General features: G+C 41.6%; 1 protein-coding gene across 1 annotated transcript in view; it reads right to left on the reverse strand.

Annotated features, from left to right (window-relative positions):
- Positions 1-27,074, reverse strand: part of LOC126565768 (tyrosine-protein phosphatase Lar) — a 117,096-nt gene extending 90,022 nt beyond the window's left edge. The window contains exon 1 of the mRNA XM_050222976.1: positions 26,951-27,074. Within this exon, the coding sequence (XP_050078933.1) occupies positions 26,951-27,050 (100 nt within the window). The 5' untranslated portion in view covers positions 27,051-27,074. The remainder of the gene's footprint in view (positions 1-26,950) is intronic.
- Positions 27,075-27,778: the final 704 nt, after the last annotated feature.

Raw genomic sequence — 27,778 nt, forward strand, 5'->3', positions numbered from 1 at the left:
GGAGTCATGTACAACGGATGGGAATTTCCATTATGGAAGCTACGAAAGAATGGCCTCAATGTGAAAGTCCATGGTTGCTTTTGGATCTGAGCGTAATGAAAAAAGAGGTCTCCATTATAGGAACTAGCCGATGGGAATAATATTGCAAATGTATCATTATTATTTGGCACTTTCGAGGTGCTACCAAACCAAAGATGCATGTGTGAATAACGGTCCTAGCTGTTTTTTTTTTGTATCCTACATCCAACGCGCTTCAGTCTTTCGAACAGAGGATCGTCTATTCTACTTGGAGCCGGTTGTGTCTGCGATATTCCACCAACAGTCGTCAGTCTGGTGGCTACGGCTATTGCGGTGGAGAGTTCATGGATAGTGCATGAAATTCAAAATTATGCATAGTACACGAGTGCATCATGTGCCATCGTGCGAGCTACGTTCTGCATCGCCGGCAGACACTCTGTCCAGCATGAACATAGGACGAAACGATAGAAAGTGTGCTGGAATCGTTTCTTTTGCGTCGTACAAACGCACACGCAATCGTTGGCAGGCGTTGGATCACGGACGCAGGATCATTAGATGGTAGTTGGAGGTGCATCTGTGAATGTGCATCGGTGTGGCGTATAGGTACCGAACGGACGCTGTAGTTTTTGGCCGTAGCAATCTGCCCAAATCGCATCTGCATTCCAACTGAGTGCTATTGCCGTCTGTTCCGTCACAGTTGGCTTTTATTCGTTATTCCATTTAGAATTTTCCCCGAGGTAACATTGCCGGTTCATGCAGTGGCCCTTGGCATGGCGAGTTATTGCATGCGAAAACTTTTGAACATCAGAATTACAACGCACTGGATCATTTGAGTATCTTACTTCGAATTTTACTCGGTTTTTTCTAATGTGTTATTCGTTTTAAATTATCACACGAGCGAAGATTATTTTTTATTTTAAGATATCCAGACAATTTCGCAAAACAGATGTAAGATATCTACAATTCCCGTACAAGATTTATCATTACTTTTTCACTCAAATATCACAGAAATATCATTATAGCAGTTAAAAGATTCGAACTACTTACACGGTACATAGACTATTCCCCTTTTGACATAAAGTTTCGTTGCTCATGTGATTTAATGGTTATTAGTGATTTAGTATGGTTAAGCAAATAACAATCGTATCAGGAATATAAATAAACATTGGACAAAATGAAAATTTGATCACGTCGTCTAAGGTTTAAGGTTTAAGGTTTAAGGTTTAAAGTTTAAGATTTAAGGTTTAATGTTTAAGGTTTAAGGTTTAATGTTTAAGGTTTAATGTTTAAGGTTTAAGGTTCAATGTTCATGGACAGCAAATTATTAAAACTCGTAACGCTTTAACATCTACCTTGTTAAAGCTCATAACATCTTCCTGAAAAAAATCATCAATTCATTGGAAGTACAACTATAAAAAAATATATTTTTGGATTTCAATCCAAACTTTGTATCAAGATGGATCAATAAATGTAATAACTTGTTTTAGAATTTTTTTTAAATGTAAATGTTTTAGAATAAAAACGAAACTCTTTAATACGTCCTCACATCCTAAGAAGCATTTATGTTACTTAGAAGAGCTGTGAGATTGGGTAAGCAATCAAGGAAAAGCTACCTACACGATGGACAAAATCGAACCGAATCGTGGTAAGTAAAGCACTCTACTCGATTAATAATCACGCACGTATACACTTACACCGTCATCGTGGGGCAAAGTTCTGTCAAAATACAACGTGAACTGTGCAACATGAGAGCCAACCGTTTCGAGAACGAGCTTTTGCAGAAGAAGCCCACCCAGTAATCGATTCTCTCCGGTAGGTAATTTGAATTATACTACCACTAAACTTCCATACAGCCCCGCAGGCAGCCTACCGTGAAAAGAGGCCAGCTTGTTGCCTAACCAGCAAGCATGGGACTGCTATTTTGATGCGTCGCAAGCTCATCATCTCATTGTTATAGCCGATTGTTTTGGTCGTACATATTGCCTCGCTGGTCACATGGTAACACACACTACGCCACACGCCGAACGGCACACATTCACTATCACCGCACAAAACCACTATTGCATTTGAATGCGTTCATCGAAGCGATAAAGCGAAATATGCGCCAACGCCGTTTTGCTGCTGCCCTGGCGCTCTACTCTCAGTTGCTCTGCAAATTGAATTATAAATTATTCTAATTAATTGAAGCGCAATCAATTAGATTCATAATTTAATTACCTCCCGAATGTGCTGTACTGAGGCGAAACACACAAACGGCAAAAGAGCATACGATGCGCAAGCGCACAGATCCAACACTAGAACGTTTTACGTTGCTGCCGGGTCAAACATTGCTCACAGCTTCAGGTCCCACAGTATGATGATGAACTGGGAACGGTTAGTTGAGTGTCTAAGCGTTACGACCAAGCGCCACGGCACGGAGTTAGCGTTACCCGAGGTAACGTGCCTTTCAGAATTTACGCTGCCCTCTGGCTTCATTAGCATCGACACGTGTCCTGCATATACAAAACAGAACCATAAACCGACGGAAGAACCCATACCATAGCCCCCCCCCCCCCCTCCCTCCCAAAGACCCTAACTACCAAACCATGTAAGGACGCCGCTTCGGGAATGGGCTCGTTACCAAAGATTGGCCATTAAAAGAAAGATTTGTTCTTTCCCGAACGAAAGGCGATTGGAGCTCCTCGCCTTTCGCCGCCACTCGCTCAACGAAATACACACGTTTGTTTTTGATGCAGAAATTACATTTATGTACAGCCATACAACAAACCATTAGCGGTGTAACGAGGGTCGATAAAATTTGGAACTTGTGATCTTTACCGTATGTGCGTGATGCCGTTTGGAGATAGAAGACTGTTTTCTCATCAAATTTTCTGGGCGAAGGTATTTTTGAAAATTGTCATCTATTTATTCCATCAAGCGTATGTTTTTCCGCCGGTACAGGTTAGGCAAGGAATGCGTAACGTTAATAAGTAAGGATGGTTATGAGTCTACAATGTACAGTCGCACATGAGAGTGTTTTCGCAGCAGAGAGCTAAAATTAAATTGTTATCCGTTTATTCGGAATAGTGGAATGAATGATCCCATTAAACCTGCATTTAAGATAACAAAATAAACACTTTTTTTAAGTTTTTCTCGTACATGTTTTCGCGTCATGGAAATTTTCTTTTATATTATACGTGATGGAAAAAAAAACGAGCTACCCTATTCTTACGTCGAAATAGGATGCTTGAGATCAGCAAAAAAAAAATCTAACAATATTGCAATCAATAAATGAAGTGAAAAACGGGCCAAAGAAGTTTCTTTTTAAAATTATTTAGAATGTACTACAGCGTCACAACTTTCGCTTGGAATTTGTATGCTCTGATGCTTATAGCTGTTGAAAGTTGTCTACATTTTTCAAATATGATTTAATACAGCACAAATATGATTCAATAAGCACCTAACTTGTACAAGTCATAATAGTAAGTCTTCACAATTGATATTTAAAATAAGGCTGTCATAAAGTGTGTCACAAACTTGTGATTAAATTGATGAGATATCGAATACAACATAATTCAGTTCAACATTACAGGATATCACGTCCCTGAAACCGTCGCCCAGCAAACGTATAAATGTAGAACACTTACGGGCAAATTAAGCATAGTTTGATGATGCTTAACCACGCATTGAAGCTTCGTTTTTCACGTTTCCAGCTAGCAGCTGACGCAAAATATTGCATGTAAGTGACGTTGTTCGCGAGAGTTTTTCCTGCCACAATCAACCTCTAGTCCTCTGCAAAGTCAACTGTCAACGATGTCCTATCCCACGTACCCGGAGCCATTCCTGTCGGAGGTCACGGTTACGTTCCTGTGCAATACAACACAGCAAACTTCCAGCAACACAAGATCAGCTCGCAGCGCTGAACAATGATAATGAATCCTGTGGTCAGTTTTCGCTTAGCTGGTGGTCTTTCGTCGATATGCTGTGACCAGCTGGTGCAGCATGACAATCGGTTTTTCAACACAGCCTCAATCCATTTCACCATCAGTCTTTCTCTTACACTCTCGCTTTCTCTCTCTCTCTCTCTCTCTCTGCTTTTCTTTCTCTCGATCCCTCTTTTTCCACTGGTTGAAAATAATGGATCGTGTTTTGGACAAGGCAGCTGCCTGCACATTGCACCAAACCGTGGAACGAGAAGTATCGGGAGGTGGAAAAGGGCCACTTCCTCGACCAAAGTATCTTGGACGGAGGCAACAACGGTGGCCGGGGCGTGTAGTACCTCTTTCGAAATGCATTAAATTTACGTTATGCACATGTTCCAGTGAGGGGGACATTATTAAAATTTATGCATATATCGTGGTTTGCGCGCAAGAATCATGGAGCAGCCGGAAGCCGTGGGAAAATGCAATGCCCGTTCCCAATGCACTATACTATTAGTGGAAGATGGGAATTGTATATGTGTTCCCCATAGTTCAGGGAAAACCATTACGTATAAACGCGTACTTTGCCCCCGTGGAACACTTCTTATACGAGAATCGGAACCATCAAGAGTGTTCTTCCTCTAACATCCCAACACATGCTTTAACGCTTTGGACGCTAATGGGGGCAAAAAAAGATAGAAGTTGAATCGCGTTTGACCAGCCCATGGTGTCGACGGATCATTTTTTGATACAGTACAGAGAGTGAAAGCGCTGGGAAATAGACAGAAGCAAATATGTAGAGAGAAAACCATGGTTGACCTCAAAAATATAGCACACATTGAGAGTCCATCGATCAGATCCTAGCAAACCGAACCGACCGAAACGATTTTGAAGTTGGCATACATATTTCAACAGTCACTACACTACATGTCTGCAGCACGATCTTATAAATTATAATTATAGCATTCTGCCATCAAATTGATTCGATTTTAACAATTTTGCAAACGCAAATTTCGCAACCATCCTTGTGTCTGGGGGACCTTCATCAATTTAACGCAAATCTAAGTATGGCAGCACGTTGAACTCTAATAAATAATACCACAGCCTACACCAATTTTGATCGATCGATTTTCGGACACGAATACCATCGATGGACCGGTGTACGGTAGTACCGAATGAATCACGCAAAATTAAAGCACATTATACCGACAAGTGGGCTCCATAATCGAGGACAAGTAGAGCACGATAAGTTTCGAACTGCTCATCGGGTCGGTAATGAGGGCACGACAATGAAGAACACACGAAAACTGTATCAAATTCAATTAAAACATCACCACTACTCATAAAACCAACGACAAAAAAAACACGACTCACCTCACACATCTAGAGGCCAACGAGTCGAAGAAGCAAGCTTGCCAATAGCACACGCCACATTTTCGATCATTGGACTACTTGGTCATGTATTTATATTAACATTTTAATATCAATTATCGATGAAGTGATTTCACTAATTATTGGCATTCTGTACCGGTGAGACTGAGTGAACTTCCCGGTTCGGTCGAAAAAGACTGCCGAACACGCACGGTGGAGGAGTACATCAAAATTGTATACCACATATGCTATACAACGCATTAAAATCGTGCGTGTGCATCGTCCGCTTAGCTCGTTTTTGCGCAAACCCATTGCAGTCAGGGTTGTAGGCGTGCATCCAGCATCGAAAGAGGACGAACGAGACTCTTATCACGCTCAATTATTGTAGCTACACGAAAATGCATCCGTCGCGATCGGGGACAGTCGATGGCATGCAACTAGCAACGGAGGTGTGGCTTGCAATAAATTATTTATGATATGTCGCATTCGCGCATCCCTCCAAGGTAGTCACCGGAGTTGCTGTGGATCGAATCGACTGACAGCACCATGGGAAATGGATTTTGTGGCCGTACGATAAGGAGAAGAATAGCGGCACGCTGTCGGTCCGCTCTGTTTATTTCGCGGTTAGTGCTGGCGTGCGACGCAGAGGGTCGCAAGGTATTTGTAATTTAATGCGGACAACCCATCAGGTGATTCTGGCTTTTGCTCTAATGGTCACGTCATTCGTGCAATGGGTATTGGTCTATAGGAGACGGTTTTGCTCAGAGGCTTTCTGTGAGCAAGACTTTCTGTCAGCGCAAATCTAATTTGGGTAAAAATATCATTTTCAAATTTCGTAAACATATTTTAAAATGGTTACACCAAGACAACAAATCAAACGAAACGAACTGCAAATGTATCTAAACTTTTGATGGACTAGAATTTTTGTCTTACAATTTTGAACAAACGTCAAATACACGATAGTGAATGCTGAATGGAAAATTATTTTGCCATCTAGAGATTTGATTTGATGTTCTAAATTTTTGTTATTCTTTTTGCAATTTCTTTAACAATAACGTTTCAAAACACGACGCTTTCTTTGTCTAGTGCTGTTCTTACAATATATAACATGTACAATGTTATTAAAACCATCAAAACGCAGTTTTTGGCTGTATTCCCAACGCATTTTCTTCAAACTTCATTTCAACGTTATACGAATGTTTTCTTGGAATAATGTCAATTTGTTTGGGATGATGATGCCTTCAATAGACTTCCAATTTCTATTTCAATACTTCTCTAATCCTCAACAAAATCCCCACATGATCGTGCCATATGCGCATGCTCGTAGTCAGCAGCAGTCTCTGGACAAATAAATAAATTTCAGCAGATTTAATGAATTTTCCAACGCACCGAGTATGGTCGACGCACTGTGGCTTATTTTGAGGCTTTTCGTGATGCAACAATACTACACAGAGAGAGAGATGTCATCAAATTTTGCCTGACGCTCTACCAATCGGTATCCATCCATTGCTGGGAAGCTGCGAACGTAAAGCTAACCTATTTCTGAGCAGCTTAGTATGCCACTGTTGTTTTGGTGAGTTTCCGCAGACATTTTCTAATTGCTATCGATTCAGTTTGTTGCAAATACAACAAAATCGGCATCGCTGCAGGCGTCGAAAAATGTGGCAAACACGAAAGAAGAAAAAAAGATAACCATAATAGGATATTGCTCACTCGCTGAAGCTACAAAAAAAGAATTTTTGCAATGCGTTTGCATCGCTCGTTAAACTCGGCACAAGAGATAAATCTCGACCGCTTTCGAAAACAGAACTATACTAAACGAACGTTCAACCGACCGTACCGACTGCAGCGATAGACAAAAACAAACTGCCTAAAGTATGCTAGGCGTCCGAGCAGCTTTCCTGCACAGTATCCTAGTTCGGCCGAAGCGAAAGCGGTTAAGGACGCAAAATTTCACGCCGCATCACGCAAGAACCGCGAAAGAATCATTCCGGTGAGCAAAACTGTCCAAATACGAGAACACCAACTACAATCACAATCAACTCGAGTACCGGCATCCTGGCTTCTATCGTCAGCTATTGTCATGTGAATTTTCCTAAACCATCGTCTCGAGGCACGAGACTGGGGCAGAACGGGCGTTTTTTGTGGTATGATTTACGTCCACGTGGCTCTGGGATGAAAAATATTTTTGAAGCATCATGACATGCAAAGGCTGAGAGGAAAAATAAAGAGCATGACAGAACGTCCAGCATCGCCTATCTCTACTGCGCAACGTGCGCCGGTATTGCGAGAAAAGATGCTCCAGGAACTAAGTTCATACTATTCCTATGCAAGATTGAATACTTGAGCACACACTCCGGAATTATTGATATTAGTTTTGACAGCAGTGGGATTATTTTCAATCCCACAGCTATGGAATACGTTTCCGATGAAATTTTACCGCATCAAATTTGAAATATTATTTGTACAAAAAAAAGTGAAACTACAAAAAAAATAAATCGTTGAAGCGATACACAATAACACATATTAATCCAATATGTGCGAACTCGTGTGTTCAAATTGGTAACGTAAACAACAGAGTTAAAAAAGATAAAGTAAACAGAAGCGGCTTATAGCGTTCCAACGAGGTGCCATTCAGTCAAAATTCTACACATATCTTTTAAATTTGAGTAAATTACATACATTTCTAAATATTTGAGGGAACAAATACTCTAAACGCTCACAATATCAAAAACTTTTGAAAGCCTAGTACAATCGCTTTATCCTAGTACAAAGGACAAGATAATCGTAAAGAGCGTGCGTGAGAAATAGAAGAATACGAAAACATAAGCAAAAATAAAGAAAGCCATAGAAAAAAGAGGCATTAAATATCGAAAGTTCAAAGAGAATTCAAGATAAAACAAAATTATATAGTAAAAGCATCAAAAAGCTCAGCAAACATGTCTCGCGTGAAGTAGTTTTGCAGTTGAAGCGAAACAAAAGCAACATGCTCAAAAAAACTAAAGAAAAAATACAAAATAAAAACGGTTTAAAACAAATGAATGATGAATGACACGATATCACATACTCGCGTTTATTGTGAGCGAAATTCGGCAGTACATTGAAGTTTCTTTCCCTTTATTATATTGTTAACCCAAAGTGTTTAACCGTCTCCGCAGCACGTTTGACTTCTGTCACAAGGAACACACCTCAGGTTTTCATGCCATAACACAGCGGTTTACAACCGTGTGGTAAAATGCCTAAATTGAATCAAACTTTCATTGATCGAAAACGAGCTGCGATGCATAGGTTCGTGCTGGTGTAGCGGACGTTTGATTCAACGTGCTCGACAACCGAACAGTGGCGTCAGCGTACCAATAAAAGCGTCAGGGCGGGTGGAGCGCGAGCATTGGATAAAGCAACCCTACCATTTTCGTGCTAAATCCTTCCAATTTCCACAAACCGGTTCTGCTTTCAATCTTCGTACCTCAAACCAGCTTACTGAAGCCAATGCAGCGAAGCTTGATATTTTAGAAAACCGATGAGATGACGATACGCGCGGCAGTTTTGATCCAATCATTCCATGGCTTCCAGTCTGCTCCATCAGCGGTCCCAAAAAAAAATGAAAAACCTATCTCATACGACACGGTACGCTATCCGGCTACGATACGATATCCAATTTGCTGTGTTCTAATTTTAAGAGCGTTTTCCCCGCACACCGAAAAACTTTCATCGCTGAGGCTTGGGCAATAAGCGAAACGGAAAGGTGGGCAACACTCTCTTGTTTGTCAATTTAAGCACCTTTTTCAGCAGTTTTAGGATAACAACAACAAAAAAATAGGAGATGAGAATGAAGTGAAGCCTCACTGAATGGTAACGCAATCGCCGCTTTACATGGGTAAAATATTTTCACACAAATTGTAGAAGCGTACGTAGCAAGCGGTTCTATCCCAATCTATCGTACCTCGCATTCTACGCCTCATACTTCACCGTGCGGACCAGAACCAGCTACACCACCGTGTGGGCTAAGTTCCAAACAATCCCAATATCAGAAAGCTGCACAAAACCAAGAAAACGGCCCATCATTCGTTCGGCGGAGGCAAAATATTGATTGTGACAGTAATTCTATTCGATTTTTCATCCAATACTACGCGTCATATGGTGTAGTCAGCATGTTGCCGGATCGTTCAACGCTCCTTCGGGATGGAGTCGGTGTTAAGAAGAAGAAAAAAAAGATATTCTTGGTTGTCGTACCACCAAACCCTTACCGTTACCGGATACCGCTGTATTCGATAAATTTTTCACCAAACGTCAAACAAAGGCTTCGATTCTTCGATCTACTTTCCAAGGCAACGGAAGAATGGCTAGAAAAAAAAAAAATGAACCCTGAAGATATATTCACTTTCGCCTCCCTGTGTCAGTATGTTGTTGGATGAGTTCTTGTACGCAGTCAGAATGAGGGAGCGCCGACGAAGGCATACAATATTTGAAATTAACACCTTCCGGTGTCATGAAAAATTGTTTCAATAAATCAACCGAGCACACAAGGTGCAGGGTGAATGGAAAAAAAAACCAGTAAATGGCTTTCTGAAATGTATTTTTCTATTTTGATTTACAAAATTATATCACGGTTTAACAACTTACTGAGATACTTACATTGATTATCAGTACAGCAATTTTAGGCGGTACAAGAAATGAAAATGTAAAAGACACGAACGCCACTCAACAACACATACTTGTTACACATTTCGTTAGGTTTTAGTTTAGAAAGAAATTTTGTTCCATGAAAAATAAAAGCCATAAAGCAAAGATCTAACGATGAGCTTTGATTTGATAACAATAACGATTATAATGTTATTTATGTAGTTTTTGTTGTACCTTATTGTGCTTTATCGAAACATTTGGAAGTACAACAATGTATCATATCATCGTAAAAATTTCTCAAACCATATCACTTGGTTGAAATTTATTGCTTAATCTTTTCTTTTCGGGTCCTTAGCAACAAAAAAAAAAAACGTTGTGTTCGTCCCTGTTTTATCGTTCTACTATTTCCCACTGCACAACGGATGAACCTATTCGACCCATACTGTTGAAGTGGTTCGTCGAACTGGATGTACGTGATGGTAACAAAAGAAATTATACCCAGATTGGCACCGTTCACTCGTCCTGCTGTTATCGGTTACATGAAATAGTCCGAATAATTTTGACAATTTACTCGAAGGTTAACGAACGTTTCAGATTAATCAAGCGGAAATGTGTAGCCTACCTGTTACCCGGGCCACTAGTCAAGCCACTAATACACAGCTTATCGTATATCAATGACAGCAGCATACTAATAACGTTCGCTTTTGTTCGACATGATGGATCCACAAAAATGGCAATATCCTTTTTGCAGCCACTTTCCGGATAGCTGGAACAGAGGCAGGGCAAAGGAGAAGATTGTGGAGTGTGGATCCCTCTTCGAGTGAAAGGGAGCTGAGAGCTGAAAGCTGCCAGACCACATTTCAGCACATCACGTTCCGCAAGGAGATTATGATCGTCATGTGTAAAGCGTCCTCTGCTGCTTTCGCCCCAGCCTTTTTCGGTCTAGTGCTAATGCTACGGTATTGCATTTTCCTGTTGGTGGTACGAGCCTCTGGCTTGCTTTGCCACTGCAGGAAACATCCATCGTCGTGTGCCAATGAAATTTGAAGCATTTCTTAGTGAAGTGGCTCGTATTATATCCCCCATGCCAACGAAACTTCCTTCCCGGTATGCCGATCACATTTACACGATTCTCAAACTCGGGAAAACCAAAACTACTACGACGAATCACTACTTCTTCATCATCCACTCGATGATTGACAGATATCGAACCCGGAACTGGCACGGGACTCGAACGTGCGTGCGGGAGTTACTGTCGTAGCGCATCCCTGGAGGTGTCAAAAGGACGAAGAAAATTCTTCACGGGATATTGATCCTGTTGCTGTGGCAAAATACTTACATCATTAGTTCGTTGTTAGATGAAGTCAGCACACGATGAATACTGGTGCGATTATTATTACGAACAGGAAGCGCGTTGAAAGCGACACTGTTTGAAAGATGTTGCTGATCATCTTAACTGAAAGCTGTTTGAATAATTTTCAATTTGAACAATTATCTCAAACCATTCTTACAAAAATCGAAAAAAGTGATAGAAATATATTTGACGCATTTTTAGGCGGCATAAAAAACGAATTAAAACACTGTTTCTCTAAAGTCTTCAAGCTGAAAATCGTTTTATAACTATTTCCGTTCCAATTAACCATTAAAGAATTGACGGAAAAGCCAGGAAATTACCATCAGTACGAAAATGTATGGCCACATGATCCGAAAAACGATTCAATTAGTATCCATCGAAACGTGTCCTTGCTTCAACGGTGAAGAAAATCGTCAAGCAGAGGCCCCCGAAAATTTAACCCCTTTTAAAAAGAAAAAGGCTATAAAGAGTCGCTTGGGAATTTGAGATAAGAAATTAGAGCGATCATTGGCAAAACTGCTGTTACCCGTGTCTGGTGTCGAGCGGGCGTTAAAGCTTTCTCCCCTTCACTGCTCAATTTGTCAAGCGTGACACACAAACACACAAACAGCACTGCGCAAACCCTTTCCGGCAAAACCAAACCGGCAGCCAACCGATTTCCGGTATTCTGGGCAAGACTCGAAAATGCTCTCGACTACTGTTCAGCAAAGAAAGTCATTTCTTATCCTTTTCGGTTTAATGTATCATGACTAATGATCCGAATTCACAGGAAAACACGAAACCTTCGTTCGTTCTTGCCGAATAGCTTAGCGGATTTTGGCTAGGTACGGTCGAAAGCTGACGATAGAGCATACCCGTACATCTTAGCTGTCTTCTTTCGCTTCAATCCTTTAGAACGAATTAATAATTCAGTACCGGAGGGATTCGTGAAAACTATTCTGCCGATTTTCGTGCTTTGCACACCTACACATACAAGTGCGTCTATCTCTGCATGCTGAATTTGTCGACCAGAATGTTGTGAATGGTAAAAAAAATCATAGGCTGCCTAGAAAGGCGACCACGAAATTCCACCTTAGCATGGCGCAATTCTATTGCTCAGTTCGACTAAGCGGTTTTTAAGAAAACCTAGCATTGATATTGTTAAAAAATGCATATCTGACGGTCGAATTAAATAATGGCATTTGATCCATTCCGGTGCCAGGAAATGTGACCGAATGCTTTTAATGCTTACGTAAATTTTATGCATACATCAACACTCAAACATTTTCGGATCGGATCGTTGTATCAATATTTTATACAAGATGCACAATAAATGCTATTTTAAATGCATACGTATTCATATCAAGGGATGAATGATCAATGCATTCTACCAAACTGCTCTTCCTGTCGTGAACGTCTTAGATGCGTTGGCATTTTAGACATTTCTCAGTGCGAAAGATCAAAGAAAGTTCCACCCTGTTTGCGGTGGCTTCCGCTACCTGGCTACGGAAAAGTTGACGAGATGTTTCAAACGCCCATACACTTGCGTTCCGAGGAATGTCCCTGCAAACTATCAAGCGAACGGTTCTGCACAAGGTGAAGCAAGTGTGTCCTATCAAACAACAGACTACATTAAAGGGCACTCTCTTGGAAATGGACGTCTGGCAGAGTTTGAAAAGTTTCGCAAATGGTTACACTCTCCGCAATGCTGCGAGCTAGGGAGTCATTTTGTGACGAAACATCTGTCAAACACGAAATGTTGCGTAGTCTTACGATTCAGTTCATTAAATAGAAGACGCCTTTGTCGTGTTGCGAAGCAAATACAGCAAAAGTTTCACAAAAACTTCTTCCAGCCATTATTGTACCACGTCAGTGGAAGACGTCTGCAGGGAACAAGCAAAGGAAGAAGGCGGACTGAAGCGTAATTACATCCGGTGTAATGCTACAGCGTTGGAGTTAGGATATACACCATCTTACAGCAATAAAAGCGTGTTATTCGTATTACTGCTGCCGCTGTCCAACCTTCACAAAACTGTCGCCAAACCAATTAATAGTCCGTTGGTATGTAACCATATCAAATGCGCCGTTGGCTTCCTGCTACCGGATTATTGCTTTTTGGGCAGGGGGTAGTGACCAAGTGTTGAGAAACAATTCATATTCGGCTAATGATTGTAATTTTACACCATTTGCCCACCGTTACCGTTGATGCGAAATAGTCGCCAACGTAATAATATATCAGATTGAACACACAGTATCGAATAAAACGAGCATCTGCAACACTTGAAAAGCAACAACAGTAAGCATACACGTTGATCGACTCTTGACGTCCGGACAAGAGGCTCGAAAAAGGGAAACAAAAATGTACACCGTGGCATCGCCATAGTCTGTGACAAAATGCTCTTTAAGAATGTGGCGGCAAATTGAAATCAACCAACAACAGCCGGAATAAAAATATATATACACCAGTAGCTTCCCGATTAGAATGACTGTGCGCGTTACGCCAAATGTGTCTGAACAAGTGCTCAAGAAAATGGGACCAGCCAGCAAATCGTTCCAGCAGTTCCAGTCTATTGCAAAGCCTGACTTACACCGTGGCGCAAGCTTACCCACAGTCTGCGACGTATATGCTAATGTTAGTTTCAGCGACTGTAGTAGAAGTAGTCGCAAGTCACTATATCCTTTACAACACTGACGGCTCTAGTGACACCATGCTCCCAAACGGGGATTATAAATAGTAGGCCATCAATCAGTGCTCTGAGTATTGCTTCCCGCTCATTCATGTATTCTTTGCGGAGGCTACCGCACAAGGCTGAATTTGGCGGAAGCCTTTTGCTTAACTTGAAACTGTGTAGCTCCCCCCCCCCCCTCCCCCCTTCCACTTCTTCGTTCCGAACTCTATAATCCCTTGGGGAGCGCCATCACATTTCTTTAATAAACAGCTACGAACAGAATCGTCGTCGTCGTCGTCGTCGTTTTCAATGACTGACGATTGCATGGTGACGGTGGTCACGGTACGACAGCTAATTGTGATTGGAGTAACTAATGATATGCCATAACAGTAGTTATTATGCCATTTTTCATGTAACATCCACACCATTAGCCCTACTTTTCGGGTTTACGCAAAATTGCGAACGCAAACAACCTTCTCACTATCGGCTAGTTTTATCATTTACAGTGCCAGACGTGGGAAATAATATATAATTTCACACATCAACGATCCTATGTTTCAGATCCTCAGTTCAAAGGTACTGTTACCAGGGTATGTTAGCTGTCAGATAAGATAAGATACGCGACATTATTGGTCTCATGCTTAACATTAGTCACAAAGACTAACACTTCACGAGTGTATTTAATTGATTGATTTGCCTACGAGGGAACGTTCCAAACGTTGATGGCAATGTACGTACATTTTGTTAATATAGCACTGAAGATATTCAGCATATCATGTACATGCTGAATATTTATCGAACTATAAATTTTTTACACAACATAGAAGGAATCAGTAACATCAATACATACGTGTATAAATTTTGTAATTTAACTATTCAAGAAAGGAAGAACTATTATGGATTGTTATTACTACGGTGTGTGGTTTTAGTTGTGCTAACGTAAAGCATATAATTGATGCCTGAGTGATTAACCAACCTGATTGATTGATGAACATTTAATTGTGTGACGTACGCTAGACGATTAGCTACCCTCATTACAGAGGTATTATTGTGTATTAACAATTTTAACTACTTATATGTAGTGTTTGTTGTTTAAACGGATAACACATAAAGTGTTTATACGCACTTATTTATAAGCAGAACAACACTGAGTAAAATTTAGAAGAAATTATTTATCTTCGATACGGACTGGTTATTGTACAAGGAAAAAATTAATTTGTCCAAAAGTGACGGTCTTCAAACGGAAACAGTCGGGGTTCAAATCCTATTTGGATCGTCCCCTCGTAGAATTTACTATTCAACTACGTGGTATCAGAGAGTCTAGTAAGCCATTCGATGGCCGGCGTGACCTAGAAGGTCCTTAAGCCAAGAAGAAGAACATCTGTCAGTAGTTAAAACATGATGCTCACATCCCCAATCTGTATCGCGTGAAACAATGTAGTACAATGTTCGCAGTGGAGGAATAAAATATCATTTTATTTATATTATTATCGTGTCTTCTCAAGCTGTTCATAAGATATTCTTTCCAAGTCAAATATGCCAACCTGATCTCCTCTGTCTCGCTTTTCGATGGATTTGCTCAAGCCTGGCTCGTTTGTCATGCCGAAAGGATAAATGTTTGAAGAGGGAAACCCCCACCACCACGGGTAGGTGGTTAAGAACTAGCGGATAAAAGCTACCGCACATTGACCAGATTTATTAGCAACGATCAGTTCTCGACAAAAAAAAAAGACAAAATGATGCTTGTCTGGGTATACAGCACAGGCAAACGTTGAGTATGTATTATAAAACGAACGATGATGATGATGCTAAAGGAGAAAGACTCCCGCTTTGAAGATGCCGCATTTGAGCAAACCATGTACTGCGAGCTTGCGTCCCATACAAAGCTAGACAACGGTAAGCCTTCACCCTATACCACGTCTGGGGCACTTTACAGGGATGCTCTTTTTTGAATCTTGAGTAGGTTTCCCTTTTGCACAAGCTGTACAGGGTAACATTTCAGACAATGTATCCTGTTGGATCAACGTGCTTCAGCCATCATCCACCAATCTCCGTCGAACCCTCAAGCACACGCTCAGGCTAGCGCAACTGAGGTCGTACCCTAGCGGCATGACTGTCGGAGGCAGTTATGGATTCTAGTCACGAGTTTTCGTTGGATGAAGGAAATTCTGGCTTTCCGTTTCACAATTTTGCACCCGGCTCTTGCGCTGCTTTCAACCAAACACAATCAACAAACGGGAAGAACGATAAATTCAAATTATTAAAAACCATTCAAAGAGGACCGGAACCGCCAAATCTTTCCGATGACGCTTACACGAAAAATGATCTTACATTCAACAAAATTGCCAACAAATTTACAAGCCTATTCAAACTTTTCGTTTGCTCTGCATATATATATATATATATTTCAGGTTCCAGGGATAGTAAGTTGTTGTTCGAAGTTGTAAACTTTTACAATGATAATTTCAGCATCTCACAATGGCACGAAAAGGGTTAGGATTTGATTTAATTGCGTGTTAGAAAAGGAAACATGAAATATGAATTTCAAGCGAAGATAATCAATTCCATGCGCACTATGAACCCTGCGTTATTCAATCAAACATTAGATACTTTGGAAATCCAAGGCTCAATATAGCAAAATGCAACAAAGCATATATTGTTACGAAATTTCTTGAAATCAACGAAGCAAGAGCGAAAAAAAAGAACCTTTTTAATCAGGAAATGAACGGTACGTAGCTTACAACTGTTTGAGTTTGAAATTACGTATAGGTGTGTTTAGGAATTATTTCTAAATGGATCGAATTATGGCAACAACGTGCGGTTGCTTACAGAAAACTTTACGGTTCGACCATTGCTTCCACTTGCTTGTGCCCGGACAAACACCAAATTTATCGGAGCTCCATCGCAGCACCTATACGTGGCGGTTTGCAATTACGCTTACCATGTTGCGAACGCTGTTGTACTCGCTCACCAATAACGGTTACTGCATACGTTTCCAAAACCTCACTGAAGCCAGCAAACAGCGTTGCTGGTTGCATCCTTTCACTGGAATGGGGGGTGTTTCGTTTTGCGGTAAACGGTGCCTAAACCTAAGCAAAAACAACAATAAGGTGACTTACTCCCTTGGTCTAGCGCTTTGCAGTGAGTGCAATTCGAACTGAACCCAAACAAAAGATTTGCAACCCACGGTGGGTGCAAAAGCATTGCACTCTGGGATCATTTACCAATTTTCTCACGTACTTTCCATTTATCCACCAATCCACCCGCTCTACCCATTTTGGTGGCAATATTTGGCGTTTCCGTTGGAAAGCGGAAAACTCACAAACTGATGTGAATTACTATTCTCATGAGAAGAGACAGGACCAAGGCAACGATAGTTGAACGGAACAACCGTGGAACAAAAGGATACCTAACCTACCCGGTACTGCCGAACTCAATGATATGCCTACCGATCATGCTTTACAGCGGATTCGGAAAAACCATATCCATACGTTGTAATATAAAGGAAAGCTGCAAGTAAATTTGGCTACTGCCTGCACACGCACGTACTTACCACAGCATTGTAAAGACAAAACAAAGGACTATTGGTTGAATAAATACAATGCTGCAGCAGCAACCCTACACAACAAAAACTATTTCCAAAGATATTGTGGCTAGCATTGAAAATAATTTTCTGATATTTTTTAAAGTTCATTCCAATCGATAACAAAGTATGTGCTTCCTTGAAAAAAATTAAAGACAAATAAAATAGCTGCCTAACTTATCAGCAATGTTTGGAAACAACGAACAATAAACATACATTTTGGCACAGGTACTTTGAAAAATTGTTGGCTAGTTTCTTTTCACAACAGCTTTCGTACAATGGTCCAAACACTTCACAACAGAGTTGCGAAGAAAATAATGGAGGGATATTTTATTTCGTCAAGAGCCACTAACTACAATTGTTTTATCGTTTCTTGAGCACGGAAACTTTTCACTTACCACCAATCACGCCAATGATAATGTTCTTGTGCATGATGATGGTACTGTCGAAAGCAACAACATGCCTCATTTTATGGACGCAAATTACGAAACAAATTTGTTGTGTAACGGAAAACTTCTCACAACCAAGGAGTAGCGCAGTTCCCGAGATACGCTTCGTTTTACTGGGTTCTGCTGTTTTACTTGTGTCGGTAAAGTGAAAAACACTTCTGTCGCTGGTTGCGTGGTAGCTACTTGCGCGATGAAGTGGTACAGATTACAGAAAGGCATGATGTGCTTTCGAATCATGCTTCATTTATATATAAGTTTATGAGTTTAAAAAACAAAAAACAGGAAAATTCATTTTCCATCGGCGACTTTTATAAATAAGTTACCAACAGAGCATATTGTCCATTTCGAATCATTCAATTGCTTTTTTTATATTCTGGTAGAACGGCCATACCAGAACGTATTGCTATCATACAGTTGCTTTGAAAATATAAACAATTATTAAGAATATTTAAATCAGACGATTATATCAACTTAGGGTGACAAGATGGAGCGGCGACTACGGCGCGGGTCTTCAAACGACAGGATCGGGGCTCAAGACCCATACGGATCGCTCTTCCAAAGTGAGGAACAAACATCCAACCCTCGCAAGCGTGACCTTAGAAGGTCGTTACGCCAAGAAGAAGAGAAAAAACTTGTATCAGGTCCACAAATAAATAATGACTGTTTTGAAATCGATGGGGCCCCTGTGGACTTAGGCGCGATTTTGACGTTCACAAACGTCATAAATCAAGTTCGGGAATGACATATTGAAACTGTATAAACAGATTAGTGATTATTTCGTGCGAGTAAGAGTTCCTAGTTCTTGAAAATGTCTGATTTTGTGCCGGATAGGCGCCATATGCGGGAGGTGTTGCTGTTTTTGTTTCGAACAAATAAAACGTCAGCCGAAGCGCATCGCGAACTTTCGAGTGTTTACGGCGATGCTGCTCTTTACGAAACAAGGTGTCGAGATTGGTTTCGACGCTATCGAAGCGGTAATTTCGCCGCGGAGAATGCTCAACGTGAAGGAAGGCCCAAAACGCCTTCCAACGAAGAATTGACGGCTTTACTGAAGGAAAAGCACTGCCAAACGCAAGAAGAGCTTGCAGTCATGCTTGGTGGCACTCATCAGGCCATATCATCACGGCTGAACGCGTTAGGCATGATACAGAAGGAGGGCAAATGGATACCACACGAGTTGAAGCCGCGGGACATTGAACTCTTCATGTATGAATAGCTGGTCTAGCGGCACAACAGAATGGGGTTCCTGTACAGAAGATGACGAGAGATGAGAAGTGGACTTTGTTCAGCAATCTTAAGCGCAAAAAATCATAGGGATCCCCCGGTCATACCCCAGCATCATTAGCTCGGCCGAACATCCATAGCTCGAAAGTTATGCTGAGTATTCGGTGGGACCTGCTCGGTGTCATCTACTACGAACTTTTGAAACCGGGAGAAACAATCACTGGTGAACGTTCCCGGATACAATTGACGAGTTTAAGCCGAGCACTGCGTGAAAAACGGCCACAATACTCATCACGTCAAGACAAAATTATTCTGCTGCATGGCAAAGCTCGGCCACATGTTGCGCAACCTGTGAAAAACTACCTTAATACCCACAAATAGGATGTTTTACCGCACCCGCCGTATTCATCGAATTTCCATCTGTTCCGATCCATGGCACATGGATTGGATGACCAGCAGTTCTCCTCCTATGAACAGATCCAGAATTAGTTGGATGCCTGGATTGCGTCAAAAAACGTATCATTTTTCCGAAAATGAATCCGCGATTTAGCCGAAAGGTGGATGAAAGTAATAAATAATAATGGCCAATACTTTGCTTGACCCAATTTCTACAAATAAAAATTCTAGAAGTAAAAATAAACTTATGAAAAAACGGCCATTATTTATTTGCGCACCTAATATAATGAAACTTAAAAACATTCTTGACAGTATTTGTAGAAAGTTCAAATACAAACAATAAGCAAATAACATTCTTTCAGCTTCAATCAAATTCAGAGTTTTTAAAGGGAATAGTGTCGATTTTACAAACTTCTACTGTGTTCACTCTACTAGCTTAAACGGACAAACCAATAGCATTAAATAAGTACTCATAAATGATATGCTATTCATATTTGCGTTCAAAACATGCGGTGGATGAAAACATTGTCTTTATGCATATGCAAACATATTTAGGTGCACACAGACAAATACTGCACCACTCTAAACAGAAGTAGTCACTGGGTAAAGGAAATGTGTGTGTGTGCTGTTTATCAACGGATGCGGAATGAAACCATTGCATATTTTAGTCCTGATGGCATACAGATGCAAGCAGTTGTAGCGGAGTACATGAAGCGGAAATACATGGAAACACTCACTTACACTCTACCACACCACAATGATTTTTGCTGCTTTTTTATACCATTCAACCCTTTACGCACAGTTTTGCAAAAGAATGTCATATGTAGCGCACCTGATAAGTAGCTAGAGCTGTAAGAGAGGATACTAATTTATTCACAAAGATCACTCGTTTATCTCTGAGTAACCATCGCTGCCACATGACTGAAATATACACTCTCGGACAATCTGCCCTCTTAACCATCAGCTTCTTTCCGCCTGCAATCGGCCAACTATCCAAAGGTTGCAGGAAAAAGGAAACGAGGAAATAGCATAGCTCAACAGAGCAAGGGTACGGGAGTGCCTTTCTGCTTGATGTCACTTCATTCCTCAGATCGACAAGCGCCGTGTGCAAGCGAAGGCGTCATCATTTCCTCCTACGGAGTGACACTATTACGGCGGTGGTAATCGTCGCTCACTCAAGCTAGAGGGCGACGACGGGGTGGTTTGCATAGCGAATCGCGACTCACGCCACCAGTATAAACAATCGAGCGCCAGTACAAAGCAGGACAAGGGTCGAGCGAGCAAATTCACTTCGCCGCAAAAGCTCTCATCCTTTAGCGACTTCGCGTTACCACACTAAATTATGTAACAGATTGCGACTATGTATCTACCCGTATAACGGTCTATCCTCGTGGGTTGATGTGAGCCACCTTCGCTGTGAGGCTCAAAAGCTACCACTACCACGGTGATGAATTCAATGATGATGAAGGCAAAAGTCACAAGCCAAACGGCAACTAGCCGGAACAAACCAAAACCCGAGACAAACAAATCCAACCAAACCGACGGCGGCGTTTCTGGTGAAAATACGAGAATTGTACGGATCCAGGGGACAAGTGACACGTGGATATACTTGGTTTGCATCTCGATACGAAACATGTCGGGAACAAGTCAGGGCAACCGCTGTACACCTCTCATCAGTAGATGACTGCCATTACGGGAGGAAGGACAAATTGCACAAAATTTTGCCCACCATAAATAAACGAGTGGCATTCGGCGAAACATTACAAAACATTTGCCGGCCCAGTAAAAACGTTCGCACACCAAAAAAAACACACCTATTTTTTCACGACATGTAACATTACTCCGTGCCGTGGTGCTGCTAAAACAGGACATACGTAGGAAAAGAGTGGAATGAAGCACCAGCACACAAACTCACTTTGTTACTTTTGGTTTTGTTCTGCTGTTTCGATTTAAGACAAATCCGAAAGTGCACAGTCAGGCTCGTCAGCTTGATCTGAACGAAATTCTAGAACGAAGCATGATGGTGGTGCAAAAAAAAAAATGCCAATCCTGAAAAGTACATCTTCAACACAAAGCGGAGCAAAAATCAGACCACAAACACCCACCGTGGCCAGCAGCAAAGGCAGACTTCTTAATGAAGACGCCCGTCATGCCTGTCTTCTCGTGAACGTTAGCAAGCAATTTTTGATGGTATTTCGCAGAGCCAAAGAGTGCAAAGAAAACAGACTACACGGTAGAGTATGCGACATGTCCCAGCTGGAATCGGGTTCACCAGCACAGTACAGTGTACGCGTTTTCATAAAGCTGTCAAAAGACTTTTTTTTTTAAAGCTTCCCGAAACGAGATGAATCATGAGGCACAGTGAACAGCAGAAGGCACAACCAAAAATAAATTTGTCAAAAATGAATCATCACAATTGCGCCAACAACTTTTCTTATCAAGGTGGAATAATTTATTTTATCTTGATTGTCATCCTGCCATCGACGAGCACCTGACAAGAAATAGGATCAATTATAGTAGCAAGCGAACCGGTGGTCGAGGCGATAGCAGTGCCTGTCATCACACGGCAGGATCGGGGTTCAAATCCCATCCGGATCGTTCTCCCGTAGCGAGGACTGACTATTCTATCGGGTTCTATCAACTACTCTAGTAAACCATTCGATGGCAATGGTGTGACCTAACAGGCCATTAGACCAAGAAGCAGAAAACGAATAACAGCAACGCATTAGATCCATTTTTGGTGCAACCCGAGTTAAATGGCTAAATAGAAGATTAATTCTTAATACGCCATCTAAGGCCGAATTGCATGAATATGAATGTATTCGAAAAAAGTAGTTCCACTACAAATTGTGGCCACATTATTATTTTTACTGCATGTGAATCACACACATCATTGTTGAGTGATAAGTATTTCTCTAAACAGTTTCATTTCTACTGAACTCCAGAAAATCATGCCCAAAAAGGAAGTCTCCCATCAAGTGCCCTTATGATAGATACTTTACGACTTCGGGAACTAACTTTAAAGTCTTTTATTTCCATGCTTAACCGATTCATATTTCACTCGCCGACGTTTTATTGCTTAGTTTACCTTCAAAACTGAGCAAAGCTATAAACTAAGCAACTGGCGAGCCCATTCTTCATTTCGTTTGCGCCCGCCGTAAGCGAGTTCCCGCCATAAGCACTGGGTCACTGCAGCGTTGAATAAATTCCACCTACAGTACGTGCCTGATCCCCTCACCAGAACACTACTCCAAGCCGTGGGACAACTCTTGCCATTCATCATCGCTCCCGACCTCGGCAGCGTCGTCGTCGTCGTCGTCTTTAGGTAATTGCCGGGCACAATCTCGATCGAATTCCCGGGGGTCAACGGGAAACGGTCCGTTATGCTAACATATGCATGATGATTATGATGGGCTGGTGTAGTTGGTTGTTTGGAAATGTAGTTGGTTGTTTGGAAATTTTCCACTTCCTTCCTACATAGAGAAGGGAAAGGATAGGGTACAACACATGCGAGGACGAAAATGCTTTGAAATTCGTCTTTTCGGTTCACGGGTGGATAAAAAATGTGTTCAACCCATTCCTTGGGTTTGTGTGTGTGTGTGTGTGTGTGTGTGTGTGTGTGTGTGTGTGTGTGTGTGTGTGTGTGTGTGTGTGTGTGTGTGTGTGTGTGTGTGTGTGTGTGTGTGTGTGTGTGTGTGTGTGTGTGTGTGTGTGTGTGTGTGTGTGTGTGTGTGTGTGTGTGTGTGTGTGTGTGTGTGTGTGTGTGTGTGTGTGTGTGTGTGTGTGTGTGTGTGTGTGTGTGTGTGTGTGTGTGTGTGTGTGTGTGTGTGTGTGTGTGTGTGTGTGTGTGTGTGTGTGTGTGTGTGTGTGTGTGTGTGTGTGTGTGTGTGTGTGTGTGTGTGTGTGTGTGTGTGTGTGTGTGTGTGTGTGTGTGTGTGTGTGTGTGTGTGTGTGTATGGTGAGTGGTCAACAGTTGCGGGGGCACTTCATCATGATGCAAAGTAAGCGGTTGTTGTTTTGCCATTGCTGGGATGCCGACTTGTGGTCCCTTAATTCATCGCAAATATGCCTTACTCGATGCCAATGGTCACACAGGAAGAATTCTGAAAGGCCAAGACTTTGAATATGCCGTGAAACTACAAACTCTTCCACCATGGACGGTAAAACACCCCACTATGAGCATGTTCATGCAAAAATGCATGTGTTCGTACAACAACACGACCCGTTCTAGCAACATGAGAGTGGCACATATGGTATGGTTTCTTCCTATTTAGCACAAATCCCAGTCCTCCAATCGACGAAATCTTTAACCTATTCTCTTGCCTCTTTTCGACGCAAGACACCATAATACGCCATAGCGTGAGCGCGAACACTGCCATTTTGACAAACAACATTGGCTGTTCCAAAACAACCACCATTATTGCATTGACTCATGGGCTGATTTAGTTAGTGCCCTGGCCATTGCCTCTTCCTGGAAAGGCACAGTTTTGCTATGCTTATGCTGCCTGTTCAAATTTGCAGCATAAATAATAATTTCCAGCTAACTACTGATTTGTTGGCGCAACTTGCCATAACTTTTGCAAATGTAGTCCAACTTTTGAGACAAGGTCCTCAGGACAATCTGCTGCTCACGTAAATAATTCTTAATTTTGTGCGTAAATGAAAACTTTTCCAAACAGACGAACACAATGGAGGACAATGCACTGATTGATAACACAGTAATGTTAAACGTTTACCGAAAGAGCATTCCGATTCATTGGAAACGCCAAACATTCAACCTCGTTTCAAAAACAAAGACGGTTAAGGGATCTAACGGCATAATTTCTTCGACCAAATCCAACCCAACGTCCAACATTCGTCGTTACAGACCCCGAGCCCTACAATAACTGTCACCATACTAACACTTTGGCGGTATGTTAATTTGAAACCGTAAACAATGCTTTTTTATTAATTTCTTCCGAGCGCTTGGTAATTGTTTTGAATTATAGCCTGGAAGCACTTTATTTACAAGCAAAGCCTCGCGGTGTTCAAGAAGGACGTATTTCAAGTTGGCATATTGCTTACGAGCGGTTTCTGAGTGCAGTGCCTGGATAGTAGAGCCGGCATTTTAAACATGGCACACCATGCCCCAAGCTAGACGATCCACACACAGGTAAAACTTCAACGCATTGAAGTTGCTTGCAATAATGGCAATGATAGAGCGGCTCATCGTCATGCCCTGTTGAAAAGTCTTCCGCCTGCAGATGTCTACCGTTGCAAACCTGCCCTTCACCCTGTGTTTCTTCCACCTCTGTTTTACATCGCCTTGAAATAGCCAATGCGGAAAGTTGAATAGGATATTGATTACTCCGTGCCCATCTTGATTAGGGTCGGTTGATAGGGCCTTCCTCCGGTGCGGAGAACCAAAGCTATCCAGCAGGATTGCTCGCGTCGGTGAAACTTCTGACTCAATGAACTAATCAATATTTTACTCCTTTCGATGATGCCCACCGAGTGACATTTGCCCGCTGGCAATCGGATGGTAGCATGAAACGGAACGTAACAGGGCGGAACAAATACAGCCGATCGCAATCAAACTAACCCGGAAGGACGTACTCGCGCGGTGGTACGGCTGCCTGGTGGATCAGGGCATGAAAATGAGACCAATAATTCCTATTCCACAAAGCTAACGCTTTGTACCTAAGCGAAGCCAAGGATGTGATGTGATAAAGAGCGAGAAACCGTTAGGACTGCTAAGGGTAGGAAACTGACGACGGTGTTAGCGGCCCATTCATTCCATCCGCTGCTAATTGTAATTGCTAATGCTATGTAAATCAATTTTCAACATTCACACATGCCCGATATATTCGACTGCGCTTTTTGCACAATGTGTGGCAGAAGAGAAAATCACGTGCACACACACAGACACACGTATGAGAGCATGGGTATGGTAACGTTCGGCACTCTATTCTTCACAAGCAGCAGCGCGGGAAGCTATCAATGATTTAACCGTTTGCATAAATATTTGAACAGCTACTGTCAATAGGAATTCATAAATAATATCCATCACGAACATCCATTTCCCCTCACCGTCAATAGATTCATTTTGTCCAACAGTACCAAGATTTCGTATGCAAACCGAAAATGGATGCAAAGTGACAACCAATCATGAGCAGGTCGGTCCGGAGGCTGCAGATATTGGTACATATTCCAAAATAATGCCGCTCCCAGTTACTACAGCTCCGCTTCAAATGCCCATTTTCCATTGCATTGTCTGTAAGCGTTAAAAGTATTTTCAAATAGATGAAATTTTCATCGATTCTGTGATGCAGCGAAATAGATCTGAACTGACACGAAGCATCGGTGCAAACCGGCAGTTGTCGAACGCGCTCGATCAGTTTGGGTACCATGCTTTTTATGTTCGATTTGTTCTGCCTCTGTTTATCCTCCGTACCGTACGTCGATACGTTCCGGTACCGGTAGCACCGGATATAAGTGACGTTATGGCGATACACATATAAATATGAATCGTTCGAAGCACATGCATCAAATGCACATATGAACAAATTCTGTCGATAGCCGCGTGCAGCTGTTACCACGCTTTTTGTTTTTAATTTATCTTTTTTACGTTGCAAAACAAGCACAAGACTGCTGCCGCAGTATCATAAAATACAAACACACGCTGAAGGTGAAACAAAGAAGAAGAAAAAAAAAGTTCGAAGCTCGACAACTATCATGCATTTCGGTTTGATTCTGCCATTTACCCGGATAAATAATTTAATACATGTTTTCTTTTCATCCACCACCATAACAAGGTCCCTTTTTGGGGCATTTTCTTTCCGTTTTGTGCATGCAGCAGCCGCCAACCTTGCGGACCGCGAGCGCACAACACCCCGTGGAAAGCGACGATTGCGATGTGCGCAACGTTGAAGCGACATCTGGTAAAATATGAGTTTCAATGATATATATCCAATTAAAATGGATGTTGTCATTCGAAGAGCAAAAGACGGCACGACTTCACACGATATGGGCATATTGCGGAGGGAAGACTTTACAGTTTAAAATTATTTATGAACAAAGTGAGTAAAATGATTCCACTGCTCAACGGTTCGTTTTTGTACTTGATGTAAAACTGAACTATTCTGCACCAACTTGGCCTATCGTTAGGACCATCAAAATATGCACTTACGTATTTGCGCCGAGAACCGAATTCGAAACACTACATTCTACTTCCAAATAAACAATCATCAATCTTTGCGTCGTCGTAGTTTCGCCGCCAAGCGTGTAGCTCTCATCAACATTACGATTGATTCGCCGTTTCCACGAACTCTTTTCACATTTACTTCGATTGCGTTTCTTTGTGACGATAATACTATTGCTAAGGCAAATTAAATGCAAGTACTTACGTGATGCTAGCACAATCTGCGGCACCTCAGCCAGTAGGAAAAGTGTGGCGACTATTGCCAACAGTAAGGCTGCGGTCGAATCGACCACCCACAGCCCCATTTCCGGTCGTGAAAAATCCCTATGCTTGTGTCTCTCTTTCTTTTTGGATAATGGTTACGTGGGGACGGTAAGTCAGCAAGATTCGACTGTACAATGTAGGCTAATAATGTGAAGCTTGTAGGATTTTTTGTTTCTTCTACTTTTCAATTTACTTTTTTTTAATGGGCCAGTAAAATTGTGTTTTAGTAGATTTTGGAATTTGCTTCAGTAATATCAGCCTAAATTTAGCGTTTAGCGTAACATTATAGAGGGAGAGAGAGAGAAGGAGAAAGAGAGAAGCATAATGATTTAAGAGGAACGTTCAAGCAAAACGTAGACACGATGATTGGTGGTCATGAAAATAAACAAGAAAAAACATAATACTTAAGCTTACTGCTCATATGTTACCTTTGAACAACGCATCAAGACCTTTCAGAATGTATTAGAGCTTATCGAGCGTTCAACGTGCTGTTCCTGTTTTTCGGATATCAGTCTCAGGAACCTTCTGAAGAGTAAGATTAATTCTATACATTGCGTATTCCTCTACGAATATTGTACAACCTAGCCCTCGATTGTAGTAACGATTGGATGTTAAGGAATGATTCTAGGATGCGGTACGAAGGATTCGAGAATATTGAATAAAATAAAGACGGTAAACAGCGATTCTTCAGCTTCTACCCGCTTATCTTATAAATTGAGCACAAACTTTTCCTAACAACGATTATTGCATAACGATTGACGATGAATTA

Source organism: Anopheles maculipalpis, chromosome 3RL, assembly GCF_943734695.1.
Source record: "Anopheles maculipalpis chromosome 3RL, idAnoMacuDA_375_x, whole genome shotgun sequence".
Taxonomy (NCBI): Eukaryota; Metazoa; Arthropoda; class Insecta; order Diptera; family Culicidae; genus Anopheles; species Anopheles maculipalpis.